The 20,327-nt window shown below is 40.9% G+C and overlaps 1 protein-coding gene across 1 annotated transcript in view; it reads right to left on the bottom strand.

Moving 5' to 3' along the window:
• Positions 1-20,327, bottom strand: part of CCDC158 (coiled-coil domain containing 158) — a 122,429-nt gene that overhangs the window by 58,156 nt on the left and 43,946 nt on the right. The window contains exons 11-14 of the mRNA XM_030922170.1: positions 13,912-14,031; positions 11,944-12,141; positions 9,468-9,950; positions 4,338-4,527 (exon numbers count right to left, since the gene is read on the bottom strand). Of these exons, the coding sequence (XP_030778030.1) occupies positions 4,338-4,527; positions 9,468-9,950; positions 11,944-12,141; positions 13,912-14,031 (991 nt within the window). The remainder of the gene's footprint in view (positions 1-4,337; positions 4,528-9,467; positions 9,951-11,943; positions 12,142-13,911; positions 14,032-20,327) is intronic.

Here is a 20,327-nt window from a genome sequence, read left to right as displayed (position 1 = left end):
AGTTTGCAGTTATTTCATCTTAAACCTTCTTCTTGGATGACCATGTCCACTAGAGTAGATTTAACCACCATCTGCTGGTAGATGAATCTCCATGACACTATAAGTAACCTGAGGCTGCCATCTGTTTTATCTGACTTATCTCCACTATCTATGAAAATACCTGGCACAAGCTCATCATTTGATATACTAGAATACACACATACACACACACACACATTTATTTATATGTATCTACTTATATTATCAGATTTATATGTAAAAGGATCAAAGCTCCAGCTCCCTTTGTCCAGACATCTCCATGTAGATGTCCTCGTGCCATCTGAAACCAACTGCCTCACAGTGACTACATCTCATCCTCCAGCCCTCAAGCCTGCCTTTCCTTCTGGTTCCCTCTCCCAGTTGCTGACATTGATTTTCCAATACCACAAACTAAAATCCTGAAACCTACACTTAATCCCTGCAACAACTAAGTCCTGTTGATTTAACCTCCAAAAATAGTCCTAATTCTTTCCTTCCATTCTCACTGCCACTGCCTTTGTTCAAGTCCTCATTCTATTTATCTGGGACTACTGCAAAAATCCTCCTTAACTGCTTGGTCTGCTTTTCTTTTCTCTAATTTGCTTACTAACACAGTCCATCTAAAATTTGACAAAAAATCTGCTACTTAATATCCTTTGTGGGCTCCACATTACCCAGCTCTACCTATCTATTCTGCCTTATTTCTAAGCCCTCATTCGTTTGTACTTTTGCTCCAGCTAATACTTCTCAGGTCACATTTTGATATTTCATGGCTTCATGCATTTGCCCATAATGTTCTCTCTGCCTGTAATGTCCCTTGCACTTCTTTTTCACCTGCTGAATTCCTTTTCCTCTTTCAAGCCCAGTACAGACGTCACTTCCTACAGGAGGTAAATACTGTATCCTCTGTGCTATCTTTGTACTCAATACACATTCATTGTGCCTCACACACTGGTTATTCACCCATTTCTATCGAGGTTTATCGCCCCACTAGACTGTGAGCTTCATTGTGGGGTTTCCAGGTTCTATCACAGTGTCTTGCACATAGTAAATGCTCAGTAACTTCTGACTTTATGAAGTACATGATACTTCATACCATACTAATATGGTTTGGCTCTGTGTTCTGACCCAAATCTCATGTCCTATTGTAATTCTCAGTGTTGGAGAAGGGGCCTTGTAGGAGGTGATTGGATCATGGGGAAGGATTTCCCCCTTGCTGTTCTTGTGATAGTGTGTGAGTTCTCATGAGATCTGGTTGTTTGAAAGTGTGTAGCACCTTCCTCTTTGCTCTCTCTCTCTTTCTATTGCTACCATGTGAAGATGTGCTTGCTTCTCCTTCACCTTCTACCATGATTATGTTTTCTGAGACCTCCCAGCCATGCTTCCTGTGCAGCCTGCAGAACTGTGAGTCAATTAAACCTCTTTTCTTCACAAATTACTCATTCTCAGGTAGTTCTTTATAGCAATGCAAAAATGAACTAATACAGAAAATTGGTACCAGAGAAGTAGGATACTGCTCTACAGATACCTGAAAATGTGAAAGTAGCTTTGGAACTGGGTAACAGATACAGGTTGTAACAGTTTGGAGAGATCAGAAGAAGACAGGAAGATGTGGGAAAGTTTGGAACTTCCTAGAAACTTGTTAAATTGTTGTGACCAAAATGCTGACAGTGATATGAACAATGAAGTCCAGGCTGAAGAAGTCTCAGATGGAGATGAGGAACTTATTGGGAACTGAAGTAAAGATCATTCTTGCTATGCTTTAGCAAAGAGATTGGCAGCATTGTGCCCCTGCTCTAGGAATCTATGGAACTTCGAACTTGAGAGAGATGATTTAGGGTATCTAGCAGAAGACATTTCTAAGCAGCAAAGTGTTCAAGATGTGACCTGGCTGCTCCTAAAAGCCTATGCTCATTTGCATTAAAAAAGAAATAACCTGAAGCTAGAACTTATATTTAAAAGGAAAGTAGAGCATAAAAGTTCAGAAAATTTGCAGCCCAACCATGCAGTTGAAAAGAAAAATCAATTTTCTGGGGAGAAATTCAAGGCTGCAGAAATTTGCATAAGAGGAGCCAAATGTTCATAGCCAAGACAATGGGGAAAATGCCTCCAGGTCATTTCAGAGACCTTCTCAGAAGCCACTCCCATCACTTGCCTGGAGGCCTAGAAGGGAAAAATCATTTCGTGGGCGGGATCCAGAGCCCTGCTGCTCTGTGCAGCCTTGGGACATGGTGCCCGGCATTTCAGCTGCTCCAATTCCAACTGTGGTTAACAGTGTCCAAGGTCCAGATCGGGCTGTTGCTTCAGAGAGTGCAAGCCCCAAGCCTTGGCAGCTCCCATGTGGTGTTGGGGCTGTGGGTGTACAGAGGGCAAGAGTTGAGGCTTGGGAGCCTCCACCTATATTTCAGAGGATATATGTAAATGCCTGGATGTCCAGGCATAAGTCTGCTGCAGGAGCAGAGCCCTCATGGAGAACCTCTACTAGGGAAGTGCAGAGGGGAAATGTGGGGTTGGGACCCCCACACAGAGCCTGCACTGGAGCACTGCCCAGTGGAGCCATGAGAAGAGGGCCACTGTCCTCCACACCCCAGAATGGTAGATCCATAGATCCACTGACAGCTTTGCACTGTGTGCCTGGAAAAGTCACAGGCACTCAGTGCCAGCCCATGAAAGCAGCCACGGGGTCTGTACCCTGCAGAGTCACAGAGGCAGAGCTGCCCAAGGCTTTGGAAGCCCACCCCTTACAGCAGCATGCCCTGAATGTGAGACATGGAGTCAAAGGAGATTATTTTAAAGCTTAGAAATTTAATGACTGCCCTGTAGGGTTTCGGACTTGCATGGGCCCTGTAGCCCCTTTGCTTTGGCCAATTTATCTCTTTTGGAACAGGAACATCTACCCAATGCCTGTACCCTCAATATATCTTGGAAGTAACTAACTTGTTTTTTATTTTACAGGCTCATAGGTAGAAGCGATTTGCCTTGTCTCAGATGAGACTTTGGACTTGGACTTTTGAGTTAATGCTGGAATGAGTAAAGACTTTGGGGGACTATTGGGAAGGCATGATTGTGTTTTGAAATGTAAGAAGGACACGAGATTTGCGAGGGCCCAGGGGCAGAATGATATGGTTTGGCTCGGTGTCCCAACTCAAATCTCATGTCCTGCTATAATTCCCAGTGTTGGAGGAGGAGCCTTGTGGAAGGTGACTGGCTCAAGAGGGCGGATTTCCCCCTTGCTGTTCTCGTGACAGTGAGTGAGTTCTCATGTGATCTGGTTGTTTCAAAGTGTGTAGCACCTCCCCCTTTGTGTGCTCTCTCTCTGTCTCTCTCCTGCTGCCATGTGAATATGTGCTTGCTTCTCCATCATCTTCCATGATTTCAAGTTTCCTGAGGCCTCCAAGCCATGCTTCCTGTACAGCCTGCAGAACTGTGAGTCAATTAAACCTCGTTTCTTTATAAATTACCCAGTCTGGGCTGGGTGCAGTGGCTCATGCCTGTAGTCCCAGCACTTTGGGAGGCCAAGGCAGGTGGATCACGAGGTCAGGATATGGAGACCATCCTGGTTAACATGGTGAAACCCCATATCTACTAAAAATACAAACAATTAGCTAGGGGTGGTGGTGGGCACCTGTTGTCCCAGTTACTCAGGAGGCTGAGGCAGGAGAATGGCATGAACCCGGGAGGCGGACCTTGCAGTGAGCTGAGATCGCACCACTGCACTCCAGCCTGGACGACAGAGCGAGACTCTGTCTCAAAAAAAAAAAAAAAAAAAGAAAGAAATTACCCAGTCTGAGGTAGTTCTTTACAGCAATGCAAGAAGGGACTAATACACATATCAATCACAAACTGGAGTGTTTCACTGTTTAACGTAAGGCCATGGATTTTTCCTTTCAATAAATTCACATGTCTATTTTCACATGTCACTTAGTAAACCTCTAATCAAGCTATTTGACTCAAAGGACTCAAGGTTTCCACTTTCATAAACACAAAACTGTGCAAACAATGTGATTTATGTGAACACCTGTTTTCCTTTTGGAAGCCTGGACTCTGGATACCTTACACTTCTCTTGGAAATTCAGTACAGAATTTCCAGTATACTGAAGGGCTGACTAAAGTTAAGGTCAGTAAGTGTAAGATGTGGAAGCTCTTCATGAGAACTATGAGATTTCATGCTATGAATAAATAACTCCATGGGGGCAACATAACAATTTATGTTTGTCATGTGAGTGAGACACCCTTCTTTTGCAATTGTGCTAGGGTCTACATTGGCTTCACTGATAAGACTCTTATTTTTTAGTAGGATTTACACTGAAGCAACATACCTGAAAGACTGTTTAATTCATTCCTACTTGTTTTCACCTCATTTAATAATTGATCTCTCTCTTGTTTGATGTCCTTCACTGCACGGAGTCGCTCAGAGCCTGCATTCACCAGCTTCACCTTTTCCAGCTCCAAGTCACTCACTCTGGCCTCAAGCTCCCGGATCTTTGCATCTTTTTTATCTTTTAAAATCTAAATATATGGATAAATACAAATGATAGATATAGAAGTAAAAAATATAGACATGTATAGTTATAATTGATATCTGCTAACACAGTCCTAAAATCTGACAACAGTCTCCTACTTAATATCCTTTTCTGCCCTCTATCTGTATTCCATCTATATTTATTATCTTTTCATTACTTCTCAGGACACTAAATTTGTATTTTATTATAAAGCATCAATAGAAAGTGGGAAAAATATTTCACTTTCTTTTAACCTTAGATGTCAATTCCTAGTATTGCTTGAAACAACCCTTCATTATTCCTATTCTATCTCCATTCATTCAAAAAATACATTTTAAGAACCTTCTTTGTGGCAAGAACTATTTTACATGCAAGGGATACAGAAGCAGGGCTATGACCAGGGTAATGCAAGTGAGGCAGCCAGGTGAGGGCCTCCAACCTGGGCATCTGACTTACCTTACCCTAGTCCTGGCCCTGGATAGCAATAAACAAAACAATGTCTTTGTCTTCATGGCCTCCTCTAGTAAGAAGAGAAGAAAAACAAATATTTAATATGTCAGGTAAGAGGAGTGGCAATAATAATAATAAAAGTTGGTGAGGGGTACAGAATGAATGCAAGGGAGGGGTTGCTACTCGAGGTAAGCTGGTGTGCAGAAAGAGTTCATACAGCAAGTTTGGGGGCTCTCCTTAGAAAGACCAGCTTACAAGGTTGGCCCTTGACTGTCATCTGGGAACTTGGATTTTGGGAGGGTTCCCACCACCCTAATAAGAGTGGCTCAGTGTGCCTAAACTGTTTGTGCAAACAATGTGGTTTATGCTGAACCCCTGTTTTCCTTCTGGGAGCCTGGAATCTGGATACCTGCCAGGTAGAGGGGCCTATGGGACCAATCTCCAATATAAAAACCCGGGCACTGAGGCTTTAATGAACTTCTCTGGTTAGCAACACTTGACAGGTGTTGTCACAGTGTCTTGCTGGGGCAGGGAGTGGAGTGGGAAGTAAGCATGTCCTGCATAACTCTACTAGGAGAGGGCTCTTGGAAGCTCAGCCTGGCCTTATCTGGATTTTGCCCCATGTGCCTTTTCCTTTTGCTGATTTTGCTTTGTATCCTTTCACTGTAATAAATCCTAGCCTTGTGTATGATTATATGCTGAGTCTGGCGAGTCCTCCTAGAGAATCATCAAATCTGGGGTCAGTCTTGGTTGTGTATGATTATATGCTGAGTCTGGCGAGTCCTCCTAGGGAATCATCAAATCTGGGGTCAGTCTAGGGGACCCTGCCACAGTTGGCAAGGAAAGGCCTCTGATGACATAACATCTAAGCAGATGCTCAAGGAGCATAAGGACAAGCCACATGGACAGTCTGGGAAGAGCTCTGGGTACAGGTAATGTGTCTGGGGAACAGCAGGGACATTAGTAAGACTGGAGTGAAGTGAGTTTGGGGTAAGTAGGAGATGAAGTCAGAGAGGGACCAAGGGAAAGATCAGGTTGCTTAGAGGCAATGTAAGAACTTGAGCATTCATTGTGAGTTAAGAAGTCATTGGACAGTTTTGAGTATGAGAGTGATGTAGTGTAATGATTTAAAAATACAACTCTGGCTCTAGTATGAAGGAAAACAGTGGTTGATGTGGGGGTAGGAGGAGAAACATGCAGACCAGTGAGAAGGCAACTGGAAGACCAAACAAGAGAGGTGGGAGCTTAGACTGGGGTGGTTTGTGGTGGTGAAAGTATCTGGTCCTTTGAATAGAGTAGGGAATGTGAATATGACAACTCTAATTCGGCATTTCCAACTGTCAGAAACCCCCAGCATGGCATGCTTCTGCAGACGCTGACCCAAACATTCCTATTCCTTCTTCAGAGGGCTTTCCCCTACAGTCCTTTCTGACTCTTCTCTGTAAGAGGCACTACCATGTTGCCAGTCTAAGTTTGAACTCACAAAGTTGCCATGTCTTTCCCTGTCCCTCACCCCTCATACCCAGCTGTTGACCAAATCCTGCCCAACCTCCAGGTCTGGATTGCCATCACTTTGCATATGGACTGCCACAGTGCCTCCTAACTTTCACATTTCTTTTTATGTGTCTACTAGAAAACTTAAAATTATATATGTCACTTACACTGTATTTCTGGTGGACAGAACTGACCTAGATCCTTCCAAATAAGTGACATTTGAAAAAAAAATTGACTTTCTTTGGTCATCAGATTGTTTCCCCAAATTATCCCCCTACTGGCCTTAGTATCCTGACAGATGCGATTTGACTGCTATAGCAGCAGTTTAACTGCGGAGACCAATGATACATCTGAAATATAGCCACATGACAAGCTTTTGGCTGTTCAAAAAGGATTGGCAGGGAGCTCCAGGCTTGTCTCACTACCCGCCTGTGATGGGTTTGGGAAGTAAGGGCCCTAATCTGGGCTATCTGATCTCTGCCTAGCTACTCCTGGCAACTGTCACACTAAATCCAGCTGGCCTCATGCAGTAAGGGAGGGGAGGGATTTCCCTGGGACAACCTAAGGCATCACAACACACATAGGATGAGTGCTGCTTCCTGTTCCACCTCTTGAGGCCAGCTGATAGAATTCATCCTTTCTTAGTCTTATTATTTATTTGTTTTTAAGAAAGGTCTAGCTCTGGGGCCCACAGTTATTAAAATAAAAGTCACTCTGCTTCTCTGCTGTCAGTGTGTGCAGTACCTACTCTGAAGAGGTGACAGCAACCAGGAGAGAAACCAAATCTTCTAGGGCTACAATTCCCCCACCATTTTTTCTTACCAGATCACAGAAGGACGTGGATGTGGCTTTAGGACTTGAGTTTTAAACTTAAGTTCTCTGTGTCCGTGGGAAACTCTACTTACCTGGGAAATTATTCCCTGAAGCTGCTCCAGCTCCATATTCAGGAACTGAAAATTAGTTTTACTCTCTCCAAGCCACTTCCGCATACTGATGCCAGATTCATCTGCTGCCTACACTGCCTTCTTCATGTTACCCCCTCCTTCCTACCCCTAAACCTTTCATTTCTCCCACACCATCTCTAGGCTAAATTACAGACTAGACTTCTCCCCTGGCTTGGAACGCCGTCCTTCCTTCTCTTTGCCTAGTTTTTGCCCATTTCAGGTTCCCGGCTCTCTCTGAAGCTTTCACTGGCCCTCGAGTCATGAGCTCCACATTCCTTTGAGGCACTAACACAGATCCTGATGGATGCTCTCAGGACCAGCAGTATCCACATCGTCTGGAAACTTGTTCAGAAACACCAAATCTCAAACCCCATCCTAGTCCTACTGAATCAGAAACTCTGGGAGCAGGCCAGCAGTCTGTGCTTTAAAAAGTCTTCCAGGTGATTCCGGTTCTCACTGAGAAGCACTGCACACAGTAACATCTACTTAGGCTGCCTAGGTTCAAACCACAAGGTAGTGCTGCTCTCCAGCAAGTTAAACTCTCTGTGTCTCAGTTTCCTTAGCTGTAAAATGGGATAATAATAGTGCCTCCCTCATAAAGTTTCGTGAGGATTAAATTGATTTAAATTTTAGAGTATAAGAGTGGGATTCTCCTGTTTAGAACCTTAACACACTAGCAATCCACTAGCGATCTTCCTAAGCAAGGTAGAATCATCCTTTCTCCTCTGATATGCTCTGCCCTGCATCACACCTATTCTAAGGGTTTCATTGTAGGACTGACCATTGAGAATTCTTTCTATGTCCCTTTTCATGGTGAGTTTGGCCATTTAAAAATGTATATAATCGCCAGGCGCGGTGGCTCATGCCTGTAATCCCAGCACTTTGGGAGGCCGAGGCAGGTGGATCACAAGGTCAGGAGATCGAGACCATCCTGGCTAACACGGTGAAACCCCGTCTCTACTAAAAACACACACAAAAAAATTAGTCGGGCATGGTGGCACATGCTTGTAGTCCCAGCTACTCGGGAGACTGAGGCAGGAGAATGGCATGAACCCAGGAGGCAGAGCTTGCAGTGAGCCGAGATCACGCCACTGCACTCCAGCCTGGGCGACAGAGCGAGACTCCATCTCAAAAAAAAAAAAAAAAAAAAATTGAGGCATCTACAGTATATGTGATTTGTCTCCTACTACTCACGAAGTCAGACATAAAGGTGACATAAATCCTATGAAATCAATTTAAAAAAACATAAAATCATGTTAAATTTTGATAAATATTTATCGAGCACCTTCTGGGTGCAAGGCACAAAAATATGGGGCAGGAGGTACAAAGACTAATAAGATGTGTACCCTGGTTGAAGAAGTCTACAATCTTGTAGGGAAAAGGAGGCACTGCTACGTAAACACACTCATACAGACACAGACACACACACACACACAGATACGGCAATATAGAATGTGAACCAGGTTTTATCAGGTACAAATAAAGTATGAGAAAGTTCAGAAGGAGACCAAAACGGGAAAGAAACTAATATTTATTAAATTTTAAATTATTAAGTTATTTAAATTTTAAATTATTAAATAGCCAGAAACTATTAATAGGCTCATTCCTTGATATGTATTTTCTGAGTTAAGCCTCACAGTAACCCAACAGGTTGTTGGGGGTTTTTTGTTTTGTTTACTTTTTGGTTTGGTTTTGTTTATCAGATATAGAACCCAAGATTCAGCACACAGTCCAGTGTTTCACCATAACTAAGCAGTGAGAGACGGGGTTCAAATTTAGGTTTGTCTGAAGAGGGAAAAAATACTTCACACTGTGGTATCAGGAAAGACTTCATAGACTTTCTGATCTTTTTTCTCTCGTACCCATGATTTTGAGCCGTTTTCGAGTCATCCACTCCTTCTGTAATCTGATAAAAACACACATATACACATAGAAACAAACACCTTCCAACAGTTTCAGGGTGTCCACAGATACCAAGAACCACTTTCCAGTACAGGTCATACCTGGTCATAAGAGAAATGATATTTCAGAAGTTAAACCACGAAAAAACTCAACAGACCTTAAGTTCCTTCAGTTCCATCCGCCTATCATTAATTTCTTTCTCCAGTTGAGCTTTTTCTACTTGCATAGCTCCAGCAGTTCGTCCATGCTGGCCCACCAGCTGCGTCATGTTCTCAATCTGCTGTCGTAGAATCTCGATCACCTTGTCCTTCTCTGTCATCTGCAGTTTGAGGGCCTCGCATTCTGTCTGCACATTTCTGAGGTGATCCCCTTCATTTTTCAAGTGTTGCAGCTCCTGCAATTTCAAGTCCACCCGAGAGCGGAGCTTTGTGATCTCTGCATTGGTAGCCTCGATGGCTCTCTCTTTTTCCTGGAGAGAAGTGGTCAGGTCTGATATTGTCCTCTCTGAGCTCTCCAGAGTCATCTTCTTGGCTGTCAACTCTTCTACTACTTTGCGCAGCATCTCTTTGGTGGATTCAAGCTGAGCAGTCAAGGAAGATACTTTTTCTAGACTTTCATTCTTTCCTTGAATTGCCGCCATCTGATTGTTAAAGAAAAGAGAATTTCATAGATTTGGGAGGATAGGTATAGGCAACCTCGAGAGATACAAGTTAACTTAAAAGCATGAAATCATGAATTAGGCAATGTTTAGTAAGATTTTTTTTTTTTTTTTTTTTAAGAGATGGGGGTCTCACTATGTTCCCCAGGTTGGTCTTCTCAAATTCCCAGCCTCAAGTGATCTCCTGCTTTGGCCTCCCAAAGTGCTGGGATTTCAGGCATGAGCCACTGTACCCAACCATGTCTAGTTAAATTAACTCAATCATTTTGCTGTCAGAACTCTAGCTCTTATAACATATGTAAGACTGACATACGCTAATTAGACCAAGGTGGAGATGGCTTAATTAAATAATAATGCTCCTCCACAATGGTGTTCTAGAGTGTGGTCTTGGGAAGTTTCCTCTGTGGATGTTTTCTGTATAGATTTAGATTAAGATAACCCTGGCAATGGGGGGAAAGGTGGTGGAATTTACAGTAACTACCCCTTTACTTTTAATTTCCCTCCAACTTTACCTCTAATTATACCTCTGAGGAAAAAAAATGAATAATGGCTCTTATCCACACACACATTCATATTCTCTGATCCTTGTTTGGAAAAGCTGAAAATTCTGACTTCTAGTTGGTCCTTTCATCTTTCTTCTTGCCCAGGTTAAGCCAGAAAGTAGGTTAATGGCTTTGCCTGGTCTGGTCCTAGGACCAGACTGGTCCCTTGGTTTGCTTTCACATTCTGAGAAGCTTACACTTTTATGGGATGCTTTTTATGTCCCTGTGGCAGTAACTAGCATTAGAACCATGTATTCCTGGCACAGAAAGTACACTGCTATTAAGAAGGCATTTCCATGTTTTGCTTTTGGTGGGTGCACCGGAATGGAATGCACTCATCAGTCTCAATCAGTGCTGAGGCTCGGGGGAAGAGAGGAAAGTCTCTTTTGGGAGAAAAATAAAGCAAAAAAATCTGTTAGAAACCTTCAACCCTGTTGCTCCTCAGGCTGCCCAATAATTTGATGCTTCTATGCAGCAGAAATAAAAAATTATTAGGTTACCAATTTTTAGGTAAAAGTGAAAAGACAATTGGATAGGAGTTTAGTTTTTCAACAATGTACAAGTGAGATAAAGCTTGACACATTTAGTTTAATTAGTGGAGATATATATATATATATAAAACCCAGCACGGTGGCTCATGCCTGTAATCCCAGCCCTTTGGGAGGCCGAGGCAGGTGTATCACCTGAGGTCAGAAGTTCACGACCAGCCTGGCCAACATGGTGAAACCCCATCTCTATTAAAAATACAAAAATTAGCTGGGCGTGGTGGTGCATGCCTGTAATCCCAGCTACTTGGGAGGCTGAGGCAGGAGAATTGCTTGAACCCAGGAGGCAGAGGTTACAGTGAGCTGAGATTGTGCCACTGCACTCCACCCCGGGCAATAAAGTGAGACTGTGTCTCAAAAAAAAATATGTATACACACACACACACACACGCATATGTAGGCCGGGCGCAGTGACTCACACCTGTAATCCCAGCACCTTGGGAGGCTGAGGTGGGCAGATCATGAGGTCAGGAGATCAAGACCATCCTGGCTAACATGGTGAAACCCCATCTCTATTAAAAATTCAAAAAATCAGCTGGGTGTGGTGGCACGCGCCTGTAATCCCAGCTACTTGGGAGGCTAAGGTAGGAGAATCGCTTGAACCCTGGAGGCGGAGGTTGCAGTGAGCTGAGATCGCGCCACTGCACTCCAGCCTGGGTGACAGAGGGAGGTGCAATCTAAAAATGAATAAATAAATAAACAAAAAATAAAATAAAATAAAAAATAAGTGTCAGGTTTTCATAAATTGCTCACAGAATCCATAGCTTTATTTTAGGAGCCATTTTACGTCCATATATGTTAAAAATAAAAAGCTCTATTTAGACATAAAATATATTTTTCCCCCAGAGGAGATTGTTTGGCGATGGCACAGCCTGTGCAGGTGCTGACCTGCCGCTCCATCTGGCCCTGACACTCGCTCTTCAAGGCCTTGAGCAGGGCTTCCAGGCGCTGCACCTCCATGTTCCGGTCGTCCAGTTCCCGCCGTAGATGGTCAATGGTGATGCTGTTGCCTGTGTCTCGGTCCCACAGACGCTTATTCTGCTCCTTCTCCAGACTTAGCTCCTTCTCCCTTTTGTGTAGATCAGCCTAAAAAAAGAGAGGAATGCTTTTTTCCTCCCTGCTATTAAATAATTAAGATAAAACATATTGTGTTTGTATCATATTTGGAGTTTTTATGTGATTTCAGACACCTTTGATTTTGAAATCTGATTCCTTTTTAATGGCTTAAGAGCAATTATTTCCAAGAAAAATACGTTAACATTTTGCTTAAAATTTCTAGCATTACAAGTCTATCTCGAGGGACTAGACCTCAAATAATATACAACGAAAAGGAAAATACAGTAGATTTTAAAAGTGTCCTGTTTTTAAGTCTTGCATTTTCTAAGAAAGACATTATACCTCACATCAAGTATGCTCCTATAATAAAGAAATGCTCAAAAGCATAAAGGAAAAATGATAAGTAATGGAGAAATGGCAGAATAGTGGCTGGTACTGGAATTGGAGTAGCATCTGGGCTGTGAATAGAATTACCTCCCTTTTCAGTCACTTAAAAAATACAGTGTTGAATAGGAGCAAAAACTCTACAGTCAGACTAGTAAAAGCAAAGATCTATCTACGCTCAAATGACTTATGATCCAAGAGAAAGTTAAGACATAGACATAAGTAACTGGAAGTGGTTTTTCATTAAAAGGACAAAGATAGGGAATAACAGACAGAATCTCACTAAAGGGATCAAAATGCTTCAGGATAGTATTTGAGTTAGACCTGGAGATGCAGAGATTAGGAAGAAGGGACAGGAAAGGGGCCTGTGTGTTTGCATGGTGCACCGGGTCCAGGTAGAGAGAAAGGATTGGAAAGGTTAGCAGGGTTATGGATCATGAACAGTACTGAAAGGGAGAGTGTCTGATTTTACGGAGAAAGTAATTTTGAGTTGAAGAGTGACATCACTGGAGCTATATTTTAGAGAGATGTATGCGGCAGCCCTTTACAGGAAGGAGTGAAGGGGAGAAAAACTGGAGTTGGGAACATCAGTAAGGAGACTGCCGTGCTCCAGGCGATGAGTAATGAAGGGTTGAAAGAGGGGTGGTGACGGTAAGAATGAAAAGGGAGGCCAGGTTTGAGGATCTTTCAGACATTCAGTCTCCAAGATTTTCAAATTAGATAGGAGAACACTGAGAAACATGCAAATGTTAGATAAAGAACTGAAGAATTACGCCAAGGTTAAGAGCTTCTCTACACAGCTCTCAGTTCTATCCTTACCTCAGCTCATCAAACCCTTGTCAGCCTGCGAAGGATGGCTTTAACAGCAAAGAGCACAATTCCCTGCAATGGGGTTTGGTAAGCTGAGAAATTTATTCTGTTATACCACTAATACCACAAAAGGGGGTTCCAAACATTTCCTTTCCTAAAATCTCATCCTATAGTTCCTCCAACAGAGGACAGAGTTGCTTCATTATGAGCACCATCATACTGTCCTTTTCTTTTAAACCAACTTCACCTAACCGTCCATTCCAAATTTCTATATACACAATTTGTATGTGTTTTGAATGTTATTTGGCCTTAAAATGAACATGTGACACGACTTCAATTTAATGGAATATGGTATCTACTTGAAAGACTATGACTATGTCAAGATCTCCTTCACCTAATACTGTAATAGCTCTGCTTAAGAAAAAAATTAAGTATACAGAATATATTTTATATGCAAAACTTGAATTGTGTCTAAAATAATCTGTTGCATGTATGCACAAACATTTTATAAATTGGTAATTTTATAAAGGAAACAAGTTTTGTGATATATTTTGGTAAAAAACTTGCCAGAATTAATCTTATTCATATTTTAAAGCATAATCTTACCAACAGCTTTTGAAGTTGATCATCTAAATTTCCAGATTCCTGACTGAATTGATCACGCTCTGTCCGGGCTTCAGTTAGCTCTGAGCTGGCAAGGACTAACTGCTTTTCCAGCTCTTCTATCTGAAAGGAAAGTACAAATTGAACAGTGCCTGATTATGACAGTGGGTAATATAAAATAAATACAGACTTTGGAAAATAAACGGTATTATTTTGAGAACAAAAATAAAAGTTTATTGTGAGGCTGGGTGCAATGGCTCATGCCTGTAATCCCAGCACTCTGGGAGGCCAAGGCAGGTGGATCACCTGAGGTCAGGATTTTGAGACCAGCCTGGCCAACACGGCAAAAACCCATCTCTACTAAAAATACAAAAATTGGCCAGGCCTGGTGGCGGGCACCTGTAATCCCAGCTACTTGGGAGGCTGAGACGAGAACCGCTTGAATCCGGGAGGCAGAGGTTGCAGTGAGTCAAGATCATGCCGTTGCACTTCAGCCTGGGTGAAAAAGTGAAACTACATCTCAAAAAAAAAAAAAAAAAAGTGTATTGTGATGTGTTTTGTAAAGTTTTTTTTTTTTTTTTTTTTTTTAAATCTATGCTGTATTTAGCCAGGGAAATTAGACAAAATGAAATATTTAGTACTGTCGAATTTGGGAACTGCCTGTAATACATCTGTCTCCTGTTTTCATACCATTCAAGATTTATTTTCTGTGAAGACATGTTCTATAATTTGGTATTTAAGGAAGCTTGAGGGTTGGCCTATGCCTGTAATCCTTTGGGAGGCCAAGACAGGAGGATCCCTCGAGCCCAGGAGTTCAAGACTAACCTAGGCAACATAGGGAGACCCCATCTCCATAAAAAATATTTTTTTAAAGATTAGCTGGGTATGGTGGTGTACACCTGGGGTCCCAGCTACTTGGGAGGCTAAAGTGGGAGGACTGCTTGAGCCTGGGTGGTTAAGGCTGCAGTGAGCCATGACTGCATCCCTGCACTCCAGCCTGGGTGACAGAGCAAAACTGTTTCAAAAAAAAAAGGAAGCTTGATATGGCATAAATAACATGCTGCAGAGCCTACACAAATGAACTGTATTATACTTAGAAGAGCTATTTTGCTTCAGAATATCAAAGTTTCGGTAATAAAAGGCATTGAATATAAAAGAATGAATGGTAATAAGTTATTAGCTATTGTCATTATTTTATATTACTACTTTTTTAAAGGATGAATTTATACATATTTACATTTACAGTCAGACAATTTAACCATTCTAACCCTCATTTTGTTCAACTATTAATGTAAAATGGGAATAAAAGTACCAATTTTAGAGGATGTTGAAGTGCATTTTATTCCGACAAGGCAGCTGTTTGATCTGTTTAAATATGCATTTCTATGACACATGCCATAAAATGCATCACTGTTAATAGCATTTCTAGTTTTTTTTTTTTTTTTTTTTTTGAGATGGAGTCTCACCGTCACCCAGGCTGGAGGGCAATGACACGATCTCGGCTCACTGCAACCTCCACCTCCCGGGTTCAAATGATTCTCCTGCCTCAGCCTCCCTAGTAGCTGGGATTACAAGTCCCCACCAACACGTTCAGCTAATTTTTGTATTTTTAGTAGAGATGGGGTTTTGGCCGGGCTGGTCTCGAACTCCTGACCTCAGATGATCCACCCGCCTCGGCCTCCCAAAGTGCTGGCATTACAGGCGTGACCCACCGTGCCCGGCCTCTATAGTTCTTAACGTCTAGGTTCAGTGTATGCTAAGAGGCTAGGATCTCAGACTGTGGAGACTAAGGGTTTATATTTTAGCTGAGCCACACAACATCATAACTTAGATAATAAGATATTAAAACAATGAGAACATGTTGATACTTAGTTATATGGTGATACCTTATCTTTAGGTATCTACCATCACTATTTTATCATCTACTTTCTAGTAACAGGAAATCTTTCACTTCTGCATAAATGCTACATATTCCTTCTTACCTTTAAGGTGTCTATGTAGTAGGTTTCCAATCTACTGTCAATAATAAAACCTGGTTTGGATGATGTACTATGATAAAACTTTCTTAACTAGAGAACATTTGACTAAGACTAACTTTTTCTTGACAACTTTCTAGTTTTACTATTATTTATTTTTAAAGATCTTCACTTATTCAACATATATTGAATTATATTATCTATACATACATATACATGTCTCTCTTTAATAATCAAATAATAGAAGTTATACATATATATCTACATATACATATATGACTAAGAAAGTACTAATACAGGACTATCAGTTTCCCACTTACCTACAGAAATCAGAATATAGACTTTAATATTTATATTGGCTATATTCCTAAACTGACTTTGTATCTGGCTGCATGCTAAGTATAAAAAGTAGTTCACAAGAATTAGGTACACATAAAATATTAGATTACTGTCTAAAATGTATTCCTAGACTCTAATAATCCAATAAAGTACTTTCCAGGAGGCTGAGGTGGGAGGATCACTTGAGACCAGGAGTTTGAGACCAGCCTGGGTTGCATAGTCAGACCCCATCTCTACAAAAATAAAAATAAAATTAGCATGGCATGGTGGTGCATGCCTATAGTTTTGGCTAGTCAGGAGGCTGAGGTGGGAGGCTCGCTTGAGCCTGGGAGTTTGAAGCTGTAGTGCGTCATGATCGTGCCACTGCACTCCAGCCATGGCAACGGAGTGAGACACTCTTAGAAAAAACAAAAAAGGACTTCTTGTGCTCCTTTTGGGGCATATATAGGAAAATAAATGAAAAAGCCCCATAAAAATTCAAGCTCTGTAACACAGGTAACTTCCTAAGAAAAATGAAGGAACAATATCAGTTGATAAAATCTCTTCACTTTTATTATTACCAGGAAAGACTAAATCAGCACACACTTAGTAAATACAGTAAGGGGAAGAACCACAAACTTTACTGTTACACAGTTATCATGTTTGCCTGGCAAGGAATGGGTACATGAACACGATCCGACGGGCAACATGATCAGGCGGAGAGCCAAACACCTTAGGTTCTTGTCTGGTTTCTGTTACATAACTTCTCTGTGTTTCCATTTTTTTTAATATATCACTGGAAAGAGTATTCTAGATGATCTCTCATGTTCCTTTCGATTCTAATACTTTTTTCCACGAGAACAGTATTAATAAAGCTGAAATAATTTATTTTCCACCTGTCTTTTGAGCTATAAATTCAACAAGAACATTTCCAATTTGAATTAATCATATGATTAAAATAAATGTTTTCTACTCCTAGCCTGGCATAAACCATTTCTATCCTTGAGCAAAGAAAATAATTTGTATATATGCTTTAAAAGCTTAAATTAAGATTTTCTCTTTTATCTGCTTTCACTTAAAAAAAACTTCTGGATAATCATTTCATAACATCAAACTTGACATGAGACCAAATTAAAAAAAACAAAGAAAAAGAAAAGAACCAAGTCTTATCTTTCCATCTGTTTATTAAGTATAAGAAGTTCCTCCAGCCCCCTGCAGGAACATTTGTTTTGTGGTTGTCAGTACTGACTCAGCTGCTATAGCTCTGCTTTTACCTTTCACTTTTTAGAGTAAAAACATTTATATTAATCAATTAAAAAGATAAATAGAGAGTGAAAGGGAAAACCATTGAAGTAGCAGCTGAGTTGATATAAACAGCTGTAAAAAACACTATAAAGAAAAGCCTTTTAAAATATCCAGAATAAATACTGACATCTGAGATGTATTAAAGATTTTTTTCTTTTGCTTTTATTTTTACATAGTAGCACTGGTTTTCCCTTTCACCATCTATGAACGCACTTTTTGGTTTGGATCACTGGACAAATGAGTACTGGGATTTCATTCTAATCTCACATTGATTTTAGAGATATTGCCAATCATATCAAATCACACGAGGTTTGGTTTGTCTGTTGGTGGTGGTGTTTTCTGTTTTTCTGTGCTCAAAAAGACACAGCTATGGAGTAATAAGGGATGCTACAGGCCAGCATGGCGGTGCATTGGCAGAACTATGCAGAGGTTTGCACAGAATCTTCCTGCACAGTATATAGCTCCAGCCAGTGCTACTAAATCATCACTTTTTTAATAGAAAATTCAGCCCCAACTGCTTTCAAAGTAGTAAAAATAAACGTTGAATCAAGATCATGAGCGAAAGTCAGTGTCCTGTTTTCCTCTCTTTCTTCTAACCTACTGCTCCAAACAGCTAAGGTGTGAGAAACTGACTACAAGTGATAGAACTGTACGTAAATTGTCTCTGCACGGCTATCTAAGGGTCTCTTACAGGTAGGATGACTAAATATAGGCTTTATCTTCCAAATGGGGACACTATGGAGATGAGAGGTAGCATTCATAAAACAGGACACTAGGCTAGTCAAGATCAGGACACTTGTCAAAAAGCGAAAGTTAAGAGTAAAGCCAAATCTACAGAGCCAATAGTGACAGCTTCTACTGGTCCAAATTCGTAAAGGGGAATTCTGGAGGTTCTCCTAAAATGGAAAGAGAAGAATAGAAAACAGCATTACAGTAAAACACTTTTGTAAGCTACAAAAGCTACATCTCACATTTTTTTTTGAAGTACCATTTCTATGTTTACCAGCATAAAATAATTGTGTTAATCTGAAGAGAAATATTAACTTCCAAAACAAGTTTTCTCTTAATTTATGCATTCTAGTTGGAAAAGTTTTGTTTAGACCGCCATGTCATCAATTTTTAAAAGTAAAAACACTTTTTAAAATGAAGAAATCTGACCTCAGGAGAAAATACTAATACTGCCCCTCATAAAACATGTTGATGTTTAATATCAACACACCTTTATTAGTTTCCTTTCACACAAATCTCACCTTTTTTTTTTTTTTTTTCTGAGACAGGGTTGCACTCTGTTGCCCAGGCTAAAGTTAGTGGTGTGATCATGGCTTACTGCAGCCTCAATCTCCCAGCCTCAAGCTATCCTCCCATTTTAGCCTTTCTAGTAGCGAGGACTACAGGCTCACGCTACCATGCCCAGCTAACTTTTTATTTTTGTTTTTATTTTTGTAAAGACAGAGTCCCACTATGTTGCCCAGGTTTGTCTCAAGCTCCTGGGCTCAAGTGATCCTCCTGTCTCAGCCTTCCAAAGTGCTGGGATTATGGGTGTAAGCCACTGCACCTGGCCATGAATTTCATTTTAATCACAGCTTTTATGTATTATTTCCTTTGATATTTTTCCTTATTGTTATTTGAATAGTACATACCGAAATATGCACTGAAGCAACAGAGAAAAATAGATTTTAAGGTTTTCATAAGCTTTAGCAATATCAAGTCATATGAAAATAAAAATTAAGCAGAATAATTTGTTTTTAGATTTTATGTTCAATTCATTATAACAAAAACATTTTATAACAATACAATTTTTTATGAGCCAAAGTGAAATCCTTGTTATTCACTTGTTTGATTTTCCTTGCTCAGCTACACCATGTAATTAACGTCACCTTAGGCCAGAGTGTACTTAGCTATATTTACATGGCAGTCATCTCTCAGTGCTCCCTGACCAAATCAAAGGGAGTTACTGTTAAGGCAGTCTAGTTAACCATCAACTAGGTGCCAACTCTATTTAGGGTCACTGTGGTGTATTATAAATCTCAGTGATTTATTAAAACTAATGAAGCTGATATGGCCTCCTTATTTCCGTTAGCTGTTTACTATTTAAGACTGTCAAAAATTCTTGGCCGGGCGCGGTGGCTCAAGCCTGTAATCCCAGCACTTTGGGAGGCCGAGGCGGGCGGATCACGAGGTCAGGAGATCGAGACCACCCTGGCTAACACGGTGAAACCCCATCTCTACTAAAAAAATACAAAAAAAAAAAAAAAAAAACTAGCCGGGCGAGGTGATGGGCGCCTGTAATCCCAGCTACTAGGGAGGCTGAGGCAGGAGAATGGCGTAAACCCAGGAGGCTGAGGTTGCAGTGAGCCAAGATCCGGCCACTGCACTCCAGCCTGGGTGACAGAGCGAGACGCCGTCTCAAAAAAAAAAAAAAAAAAAATTCTTGCTGAGCCACTATTTACATTAGAGCAAAATCAGAGAATGATTCTAATATCATGTTTGTATCTATATGACTCCAAAACATTCAGTAAAAAGCCTGCAGTCATTCATTTGGATCTCGTGCTTCTACAATGCCAGAGATTTAAATGCTTATAAAAACTTAAGAAATTCTTTTTATATATTTTAGATGGATATTTCAGAATTTGTGAAAAAATTTCCCAATATGTCCAAATCAGCATGATACTATATATTGGGCCAAATGCAAATTAGCAAACAATGGGTGAGGCTTCTGAAAGGATAATTTTTCCAAACAACAGTACAATAGAAAGCTATACCAGTTACCAATCATGTAAGAAACCACAGGTGAGTTGAGCTTTATTTAGTACTTTGGTG

Source organism: Rhinopithecus roxellana, chromosome 2 (assembly GCF_007565055.1).
Source record: "Rhinopithecus roxellana isolate Shanxi Qingling chromosome 2, ASM756505v1, whole genome shotgun sequence".
Lineage (NCBI taxonomy): Eukaryota > Metazoa > Chordata > Mammalia > Primates > Cercopithecidae > Rhinopithecus > Rhinopithecus roxellana.
Note: the sequence above shows the minus strand (reverse complement) of the source record. Positions and strands in the feature narration are given on the sequence as shown.